Source organism: Nicotiana attenuata, chromosome 11 (assembly GCF_001879085.1).
Source record: "Nicotiana attenuata strain UT chromosome 11, NIATTr2, whole genome shotgun sequence".
NCBI classification, from domain to species: domain Eukaryota; kingdom Viridiplantae; phylum Streptophyta; class Magnoliopsida; order Solanales; family Solanaceae; genus Nicotiana; species Nicotiana attenuata.
Window position 1 is genome coordinate 31,568,816 of NC_031999.1, and position 11,420 is coordinate 31,580,235.

At 33.5% G+C, this 11,420-nt stretch overlaps 1 protein-coding gene across 3 annotated transcripts in view; it reads right to left on the reverse strand.

The window, feature by feature from the left end:
• LOC109234313 (probable plastidic glucose transporter 2) overlaps positions 9,584 to 11,420 on the reverse strand; it is a 21,121-nt gene continuing 19,284 nt past the window's right edge. For 2 of the 3 annotated variants that reach the window (XM_019400240.1, XM_019400239.1), the window contains exons 13-15: positions 10,996 to 11,110; positions 10,631 to 10,814; positions 9,584 to 10,054 (exon numbers count right to left, since the gene is read on the reverse strand). In XM_019400240.1, the coding sequence (XP_019255785.1) occupies positions 10,632 to 10,814; positions 10,996 to 11,110 (298 nt within the window). In that variant the 3' untranslated portion in view covers positions 9,584 to 10,054; position 10,631. Of the gene's footprint in view, positions 10,055 to 10,630; positions 10,815 to 10,970; positions 11,111 to 11,420 lie in introns of all 3 variants that reach the window. The other variant, XM_019400241.1, reaches the window with a different exon arrangement.

Below are 11,420 nucleotides of genomic sequence, written 5' to 3' on the forward strand. Positions count from 1 at the left end.
TGGGTAGAAGAGGAATTGAAGAAAAAGATAGATTTATCTTTTACTTTAAATGTAAGCATTATGTTCCTACTTTAACTTATTATTTTAATGATAATTTAACATAATGTACTAACTTATAGTTTTTCAACTTTGAAGGTCTTCCCTGTTGATTCATGGTCTACAAGAAGAAGGAATTACTTTCTTGGTGGACTTAAACAAAAGAAAATGTGATTATTTCAGTTTTAATTTGATGAATTACCATATATACATGCAATTGCAGCTATCGAGAAGAGAAACATCAAGAAGTCCAATTTCTGCTCGAACTGGTACTTAAAGGAATCTTGGCTGAAAACATATGAACGACAAATACATCCTGTAGGACATACGAATTCTTGGATTGTAACAGAGAGTGTTAAGTCACAATTATTAAACCTCCAGATTTCAAAGTCCCGCCAGGCAGAAGGCAGAAGAAAAAGCATATTCCAGCTACCGAATCATCAAAAATAACATTCAAATTTGGTCGTTGCAGAAGAATTGGTCATAATAGAACATCTTGTATATATTCTCCGGCAGTCCATCCATTTTCAAGGAAGCATAGAGAATATTAGATATATCCACTTATGTTTATCTACTCTTTTAAGTTTTTGCTACAAATTGGATTCATTTAGATTGTTTTTATTTGAGCAAGTAAACATTGGCAGATGGTTATATAAAAGATGTCCTGAATTTTCAAAGTTTCTTTGCGCTTACGTGCTCTTTGTTTTTTTTTCTTTTTCTGGGAGTTCAATTTACCTTTGTCGGACCAATTATTGTTTATGGAATTTTACTCTTGCTGTAAGTAAACAAGAAAGTCCTTTTCTTTATATAATTTGACACCTGCAGCTTGCTACATCTTTATTTTTAAAATCAGATTGGTACAAGTAAAATTAAGGACATAATTTTTTAAAAGTCCTAAAAATTTGAAGTATGAATCTAATATTAAGGACATAAATTTCTAAAATGTCCTTAACTTCTAAAAATCTCAGATTATTGTCCAGATTTCCAGGAGTTCAGGACATTTCAGAAAAATATGTCCTGAATATTATTTTCATCCTTCAACAAATCAGGATGTTTATGAACATTATGTCTTGAAGTTCTACAACAATCAATGTATCTTTTGCTATATCTCTACAGATTTAATAAAAGACTGGCAATTTAAAATGGACAAATCAGTAGTTATAAAACTTGACATCTACAGCTTGCTAAACACAACTTGCTACATCTTACTTTTAAAATGAGATTGATACAAGTAGACTCCAGGACATAATTTTTTGAAACGTCCTGAACATTTGAGGTATGAATCTAATATATAGGACAAAAATTTCTAAGATGTCCTTAACTTCTAGAAATCTCAGTTTATTGTCTATATTTCCAGAAGTTTAGGACATTTAAAAAAATATGTCCTGAATATTATTTTCATCCTTCAACAAATCAGGATGTAGTTAACAGATCTTGAAGTTCTACAACAATCAATGTGTGTTGCTTTGAATTTCTAAAAACTTCAACACAATTTAATCAAAGATTGGCCCTTTAAAACTGTGAAAAAATGGACAAATCAATAGATAACAAAAAGTAATAAATTAATAACACGATGCCTTCATATTACTGCTGAAATTGTAATTTGGCATAGCAAACAAAATAAAGTGCCTTGCGAATAATTTACAGGATATTTCAGAATTCATATGGATTCTTTACAGCAATTTTATACCAATTCATTTTCACTATCATAGTCGTCTCCGACATTTTCTGGTGGTGTATCATAACCAGAATTTTTTTCCACTCTCCATGTGCCCAAAGATTTGCTGCAAGTTCTTTTCTGAAGTTTGATATGTCCTCAGGTTGGAATTTCTCCACATCCTTTCCCATCATCAACAACTCCACATGATTAGGAATGAACCATAATCAGTCCTAAGAAAAATATAAAATATGGAGTCAATTAAACAATATCTTTAATAAAATAAATCTAAAGTACATATAAATTATATAGCAAATGACAACACGTACGATCCAGTTTGGTGTGGTGATCTTTTCCACTGAATATCAAATTTGTTGAATGCATTTCCAAAAGACTTGTGGTTTTTCTCAAACTGTGAGAACTTTAGCAAGTGGGGGATCATGCGTGCATATATTTCAATGTGTTTCATTCCTTGCTCATATGGCTCACTATAGATGGAATCATACACATCATCTTTCTCTCATTCAAGTCCAATACCCCAAAAAGAAAATGTGTCACAGCATCATTATCTTCTGAAGGAAGCCGACATGGAAAAAAGATTTTTTTCAACCTCTGTCCAAGCAATTTCACATCTACGATTTTCACCCCACACATATGGTGTGAGAACCAATTGATTATCAACACACCAAAACTCATCTGAAGCATCTTCATTGAAATCCTTATACATAAGTAGCATATAGTTATCGAAAAGTATATTTGTATTTGTGCAACGAAAAGGATGGGCGCAAGGGTGGTAGCATTCCTTCTTCCTCAAATAATACAGGTCAATGTCAATATGCTTCATAAAAAAGAAAAAAAATCCATCAGTCATAAATAATTAGAAAACAATAAATTAAGAAGAAAGAAAACAAACGCCTTGTGAATTATCAAACCTTATCATCAAGTACAAAGCTACTATCTGAAAGGTCAGGAAGAACATTTTGCTACTGATTTTTTGATGGTACAATTTATATGCATTCTTTCTCACACCATTATCCTCAGCATATATATCAGTTTGCCCCTAAAAATATCAAAGTTAGAAAGTTTATAAGTTAGTCCTCAATTCTTAATTAAGGACACTTGGTCCTGAACTTATAGTAACAAGGTCATAAGTTTAGGACACTTGGTCCTAAAGTTAGAGTTGCAAATTCAAAAGTTAAGGACAGGTAGTCCTTAACTTACAGTTACAAGTTCAAAAGTTAAGGACACTTGGTCCTGAACTTAGACTTACAAGCTCATAAATTAAAGGAAAATTAGTCCTGAACTTAGACTAACAAACTCATAAGTTAAGGACAATTGGTCCTGAACTTAGAGTGAAAGTTCAAAATTTAAGGACACTTGGTCCTGAAGTTAGAGTTGCAAATTCAAAAATTAAGGACGGGTAGTCCTTAACTTACAGTTACAAGTTCAAAATTTAAGGACACTTAATCCTGAACTTAGAGTTACAAGCTCAAAAATTTAGGACATTTAGTCATGAAGCTAGATTTGGAAGCTCAATACACTTAGTCCTGAATTTAAAGTTACAAGTTCAAGACACAAATGTAAGCAACTAAGAAATATGAATACATTTAGGGACTTACACTTTTTTGCGACCTTTCCTTTCTCCTTGCCCAACCAACCAATGAATTTCTTCAATAAGTTTTCATCATCTTTGGCATAATGAAAAATACATGTACGAGTATATTTTGATTTTATCCACCCCGTATACACAGGAGTATTTTCATTGTGCGCCATCGATGTTCCTCTTTTTCTTTTCTGTTCAAAAGGAGATTTCAATTGTCAACTAAGCTTCTTATTCCTTTTCCCTCGACCAAGCTCTTCTTCAACATTTCCTTCAACCTCCATAGACAAACCCTCATCAATGCTCATTTGTGTAGTCGGAGGAGTAGGAGTAAGAATAGCAAATGATGGACCATCAAAACCAATACTATCTCTCTTCCTTTTCCTAGTATATTAGTTAACGGCTTCATCTTTGTTTTGCTCTGCAAGCAACACTACATATACATTAGTTTGCTGCAAGTCGTCAATTCTAGAACAAATTGTCAAATGAAGAGACAAAAACTAAGGACATAATTTTTGAAATGTCCTGACAATTTGAATTATGAATACAATATTAAGGAGACAATCAATACCTATGTTGGCCACGCTGCCTTCTTGTATTTCTTTAATAGACAATGGAGCTGACATATTGGTTGCGTTTTCTTTATCTTGCAACTGTTCTCCATGTTCTTCGATTGCAAGTTCACAAGATTCTGCAAAATATTTACAAGAGCTAACACAATTAGTACTAGTTACTAATATTTTATTAAAACAAACATGTATAAGATGAAAAAAACTCCGTCTAACCTTTTGCAACTGTCAAGATCATGCCAGTTAAATCATTATCTTGACTAGCATTTTTTTGGCTTCCAATATTGTTTGTAAGAGAGAGAGGTGCAGAGATATCTATGTCTTGAGATAGTCCTCCACTTCTCTCTTTTGAAATTTCATCATCTTGATAGTCCACTCCATCTTCTTTCCTTGCAGCTTCAAAAGATTCTGTAATATTTACAATTAATACTTGTTACTAATAGTTTACTATAACTAACATTCAATATATCATGAAAATTTCATCTAACCTTGATTGGTATCATTTTGATTTCCAAATTTCTCTTTAAGTGAGAGAGGTGTAGATAGATCATATATTCCTTCAACACATTTGCATACAATCTCACTTATACTTGTTTCCAATGGATTTTCTAAATCCTGCGATTGTACTCCAGATTTACAAATTATTTCTGTTACACTTGTCTCTTTTGGATTTTCATGTTCTTGACATTCCACTCCATCTTGAACTTTCACTCCATCAAAAGATTTTACACATATTGGTAATCACAAAAAAAATATATATGTATTACGCTATTGAATATGAATTTCAATGACAACAAATTAAAAAACTGTATCTAACCTTTCCCAATTTCGATGCCAATATCAGTTTCATCTTCTAGATGCGCATCTCTATAATCGTTTTCATAATGATCTTCTACATGCACATCTATATCATCACATTGATCATCAACTGCATCTTTGCTAATTGGAACACTAGGTTCTCTCTCTATGGTCCTTTCATGAGATTTGTCAAGAAGCTTCAATAAAGCATCAATCTTTGATCCTAGGTTTTTCTTAAAATCCTGTCAGATAGTATTTAAAATAAGAATCAGAATGTTAGCATAGAGGTACAAGCACAAAAAGTAAGGATAAGTGTTCCTTAACTTAGAGTTACAAGCACGGAAATTAAGGACTAGTCTGAACTTAGAGTTTCAAGTTCAAAAAATAAGGACATGTAGTCCTGAACTTAGAGTTACAAGTTAAAAGGTTAAGCACATGTAGTCCTGAACTTAGAGTTACAAGTTAAAAAGTTAAGGACAGGTAGTCCTAAACTTCAAGTTACAAGCTCACAAATTAAGGACACTTGGTCCTTAACTTAGAGTTACAAGCACAGAAATTAAGGACAGGTAGTCCTTAACTTAGAGTTACAAGAACAGAAATTAAGGACAGATAGTCATGAACTTCGAGTTCCAAGTTCAAAAGTTAAGGACATGTAGTCTTAAACTTAGAGTTACAAGTTCAAAAGTTAAGGATAGAAAGTCCCAAACTTAGAGTTACAAGCTCAAAATTAAGAACATGGTGTCCTTAACTTAGAGTTACAAGTACAGAAATTAAGGATATTACCTTGATGTCATTTTGAATCCTTTTTTCTGATAAATCTATTTTTTGATGTATTCTAGTAGTCTCTGCCTGCATATCCTTTTTGAACTTCTCCAATAATCTCTGAATCAAAAACCATAAAAACAAAAAAGTCTCTTAAGCAAAAGTAATCAAATAAAAAACTAATGGTATTCAAAGACAGAAAACCTACGTTAACAATTTCCTTAAGCAAGACTTCATCAAATTGTGTTGAAGGCATTGAACATTGATCTTGAGACACTGGCACATGCACACTAGCGGGCTCCGCATCTTCTTCAGAAGAAAGAAATGGTACCATCTCGAGCAACTGATACAACTATTATATAAGAAAAAAAACTTAAGTATTCAGAACTAAAACACATAAACAAAAAAATAGCTAGTAATCCGATTAACTTACCTTTTCATTATGGAAGTACTTTTTACATAGGGTATCATAATGTGGAGATTTCATATCTGAATAACATAGCATCCGAGGGAACCCACACTCTCTGAAGTCCACACATTAGTTTTCCTGAAAAATTAGGAATACTTCCATAATCCAAACACAGAAGGCGAAAGAGAAGCCAAGTATAGTATAACTGTCCTTGTCTTTATCTTTCTCTTTATCTTTGTCATTCTCATTCTCATTGTCTGAAGTATTTTGTTTGGGCTTCAAGCAACTCTTCAATGATTTTAGTAACTTTTCATAACAAAGAGAGCCCCAATTGAAAGAAGAGCAGAGTTCATCGTCATCTACGATTTTCATTACCCACTCAAACACATTTCGATTCTTGCGCTTCCCCATCAACACAGATTCAACAAACTAAATTGTTGCCAACTTCACCGCATCGTCATGGCTGCCTACAAATGATGCAGCTGTACCATATGGGTGACTAGTAATAAAATGCCACAAATTGCCTAACTCGATTCTATCCTTTCTAGGGAAGTAGACTTTCGAAAGCCTATTCTCTCTTTCACTCAAAACTTTGAAGTCCACTGAAGAAGAACATTTCAACCCAGTACGTTTCACGTGTAAACTTCACTTCCTGATCAAAAACCTTGAATGTCATTGAATTCGAGTCATTGCTTACAATTTCTGAAAGCAACACACAATGAATAAGTTTACCACAGAACTTCACACCTTGTAATCGGAAAAAAATTCCGAAAATACCATCCCTCAACTTCTTCCATTGCGTGTTCGACGAGAAACATTTTATTGTTTCCTTATACTGAAATCTCCTTTCCAATAGCTCATCGAATTGCGCCAATCATCAAACTCGAAAACACGATCTCCTTCCATTAGCACACTACAAATAAGGAAATAGAACGTAAAAATTAGGACTATTTTTCTGAAATGTCCTTAATATTTAAACTAAAAACCTAAAATCCAGGACCTAATTAGATTCATCTTTAATAGAAGAACAGTTAACTAAAATTCCTAAACACAGTTAGCTTACAAATTCTTAGGACTATTTTTTCTGAAATGTACTTACATAATCAATATATTGATTGAACCACAAACACATTTCAATACCAAAAGGTTCTCAATAACTTTCTCATAAAAACCCGCTCCTTATTCCTCAGCGAATCAAGTTAATCATTATTTTGGACATTTCACACATACTTGATGACAAACACAACATTGATCACAATTACAGATATACAAAAAGAAAAATGCATAAAAGAAAAATCGAAAACATACCAGTTCGCCGGTTCGCTGTAGAGACGATGACAAAGGAGAAGAGATTAAGTTGAACAAAGTATACGCAGAGAATTACTGTGGGCTGGGCAAGAACAAAATCTCATGAAGAGTTGCATGCAGGAACGATATTGAGGGAGAGAAATTTTGCCTCTGAAATTTTGGCTCTCAACTTAAATCGAGAGAAGCGTATAAAGGAAGGGTTTGGGAATAAAAGAAATAGAAGAAAGGGTAAAATATCTTTTCATATTAATTTTAATATAGTAGTGGCTATTTTTGCTCAACATTAGAATTGGTGGATAAATAATAAATACCACCTTATTTAGTGGCTACCACGCGCCATTTTTTACTTTATAAGCAGCTCATTACAAAAATTGGCCAACTGTAGCGTAAAAATGTTAAATTTTTACTTTTTTTGAGTGGGTGTTATTAAAATAGATTGGGTACATCTTAAGGAGCTTGAATCTCAGTTTTGGGATGATTTGGTGAAATTTTGAGGTGGTTCGAATTGAAAATTCGAAGTAAAACTGAACGTGAAAAAAATTATATGTGTATCACATTATGTATCATTTGTTTATCACATATGTATCATATTTGTATTAATTGTGTATCACATGTATATCCATGTATACCTGTGTGTGAGATACATGTGTGATACATGTTTGATATATGTGTCGCAGAAAAAAATTTTGAACTCGATTTAATTACGAATTTTAATACAAAACCAGTCCAAATCACCTCTATCTTCCTCAAATTTTGTATATTGACTAATCTATATGTTTTCAATAAGTTTCAACTATACCTATTGAAAAAGTTCCTTTTTTGCTTAGATTTTTGAAAAGTTGTATATTTATTTTTGTATTTCATCATTTTATTTGCTACCTCATCCATAAAATTTTCTTTCCGTCTTGCATCTAATGTTGCTAATCACGCTTAAAAATATGGAAGGTAATTTTTGCATGTGATTCTTTGAGAGAAAGAACCTTATTTATTTGATTTTTCAATTTTTATATGTAATTGGCTAGTTTTGATAAGTTTATGACTAACGGCTAGAGGTTGGTAAGTTGACACTTATTTGGGACATTTGTGTAAGTTTCCCTTGAAAATAGTGGCTATAACTTGTCAATAAATTGGGCCTAAAGGCCATTTCGGATCAATAGAAAAAATATGGGCTAATAAAAAATTTAGGGGGCCATAGAGCGTCATTTCCTAAAGAAAAAAAAATTCTCATTTCATATAGGAAATTGTACCTCCTATAGCAAAGGTTGATACCTTATTTATTATAAATAAATACCCTTTTAAAAAATTATCTCCTATAGCTACCTTTTAATTTCTATAGCAAAATATCTATTTATGGTCACTTCCTACCTTTAAGCCATTAAATACTGTGTATTATTTTTCTCTCTTCCTCTCTTCCCTCTCTCCTCCTTTCTCTTTCCTCTTTCTTCTCTTTTTCCCCCGGTATTTTACTCCCTTGCTTTTAGAAACCCTAGCAGGGACTGTGTTCCGCCAACGACAGATCCGGCCGGCGACCACTTCCCCCTTCCTTGTTGTGTCACCCCTAACCCCTTCCTCCGACCGGCGATTTCTTTCACACAGTTGTGTTACACATTCTAGATTTTTCTTAGATTTTGCATTGATTGTTCATGTTTGCCTTGTGAGATCTAAAGAAGTTTTGTCTCTGGTTTTCGTTTGATTCTTTAAATTGGTGCTTCTTCAACAACTGTCTTCATTTAACCGGCGACGACGCCCCACATAGCGGCGGCCTGGATATCGGTGGATTGGGGACGGAGTTTGGGGCTGAGGAACTTGAAGAGTCTGTTACCTTTTTCTTCATTGTATTTCAATGTATCTCGATGTATTCCATGTATTTCATTGTATTCACTGTCTTTAATTTTTTCTACTTTTTCTATATATTCACTGTATTTAACTATATTCAATGTAATTATATAATTTCAAAGCTTCACTTTGTTTCACTGTTTTGTCCAGCAATATATATTCAATATATTGTAGAATGTATTCGTATGTTTTTTTAATTTATATAATTTACGTATTCAGATGTATATATGTATGCAAATGTATCTGTAGTATGTATTCATATGTATCTGCACTATAGATGACCTGCTATACTTCATGTATTCAATGTATTTTTATGTATTTAACTGTACTTCAATGTAATAATATAATTTCAATATATAAATCTATTTGTAAAGATATCACTAAAAAAGAAAAGATGGATAGAATATCTGAATATATCTCTGTTTCTGGGGTGTTTTTCGGTTGAGAACTTTTTCTATAACTGGAAATACAAATTTTGTGTTATAATTGAGTTTGTTGAGTTATATTAGGAGTCTATCGCAGTAATTGATTCGCTTACCCTTTTTAAAGGGCCGAACGACCTTTTTTTCTCAAATTCCGTAACTGTATTTACCAATACATCTCGCGAATACAGTCGAATACATTCTTTGCTTAGCTGAACTCTCTGTTTCCCACCGAGTTTTGATGCTACAGTATTCATAAATACAGTAGCAAAAATACATCGAATACAGTCCATAACAACTGAAAACATAGCTATAGGAACTAATTTAGTAAATGGTAACTAAGTAAGCTAATAATCACTAAAACATAGTGGTTTCTGAAAATTCACACCAAGTCCATATTGTAACAGGCCTAACAGCGTTATTGTTAATCTTATAGGCGTCGCAACACCATATCATTTCTGCCCCCAATACTGGGAGGCTGCTAATAGCGGACAGCCCTACTCAGATCCTATTTAACTCTAGTAGCAGAAATCCTGGCTGCTGGGGAAAAGCTGCTAGTGCCAAAAACAGTTAATGAAGACTGTCAATCAATTACGAAGGATGATACTCGTTATCTTTTCCTCTTAAAGGAGCCTGATCTCTAGATTAACACGATATCTGCAATGCAAAAAGAACAGGATTAAAAAATGAGTGTCTCTGTAAGCTCTTATCACTTATCAGTACAAAAGCTTTAAAAAATAAAAAAGAACCATTTGCTTTTTCTTTTTTGAAGCAGACATAATGGTTTCAATTCAATAATTCATTTCAACTGAGAAACTTGTTTAGTCTTGGGACAACTTGGTCAGTTGTGTATTTGTGTCCCTGGTAGGTGGTCTAAACAGGTTTGTAAACAAAAAACACTGGGAAAACGGAGAATATCTGATGGGCAAAAGACCAGGGAGAAGCTAAAACTGCAGCTTATATACAGGGCAAATGAAACAGAGTTTCGCCACATTCAATGTATAAAGCAGAGAAGAGCCTGAAAAGAGCCCATGATTTGATAATGGTTTTATTCTTTCCCCACACTTCCGAAGAACAATTTCTGAAAAACTGGCAACAATAAAGGGGAATAAACATGTTCATCTTTTTTCAAGAAGAATGCATAAAGAACAAAAAAGAACTATCTGGTACTGATCAGTTGTCTGCAGTATGCTCTGACAGCATCTATAAGCCCATTAGTTCCAAAAAACTTACTTTATTCTTGCGGAAGAAGGGCTATCTCAATTTCTTGAAGTGACTTTCCCTTTGTTTCCATCACATTCCTCTTTACAAAAACCACGGCCATCACGCAGAAGGTGCCAAATATGGAGTACAATAGGTGCGGCCCAAGTTGCTCGAGCAAACGCAAGAACATCAGTCCAACAAAAAAGTTTACCACCTAAACAAGCACCACAGACAATTAAGAAAATCAGTTACAAAGATTTGTCCGCCCTCATCTTTCATCCAATCCATTTCCCCAACTCAGTAATATGAATTGAACAATGGTATAGTCTATCAGCAGAACAATGTCTGATGCCAGTTGTAAATGAAATACCGGAGAATTTGACGAGACTAATTACCCAGTGAACTGACATACAAAATGCCATAGCTTTAGCCCTAATCCGACTGGGAAATATTTCTGGGAGGAGGAGACCAGGAACTGGACCAGCTCCAACAGCAAATGTCAAGACAAACCTGCATAAAGTCTCAAACAGATACATCTTGTTCAATATTAGTAGATGCTGTCATTAATGAATTGAAGCGGAAGGCTTACATGCAAAATAAGAGAGAGAGAGAGAGAGAGAGAGAGAGAGAGACTTGACAACTTACTAGCTCATTCTTGCTCTTTTCTTTGGTATCAAGAAATAGTAACGACTCTATGCTTTCTACTAGATAATGAGACCAAAATAAAACATTTAAAAGGCACTGGATTTCTTATCTAAATCTTGAACAGGTAAATGGAAAGTGCCAGCGAGATTAATTTTTTTTATATTACCAGTCCCCT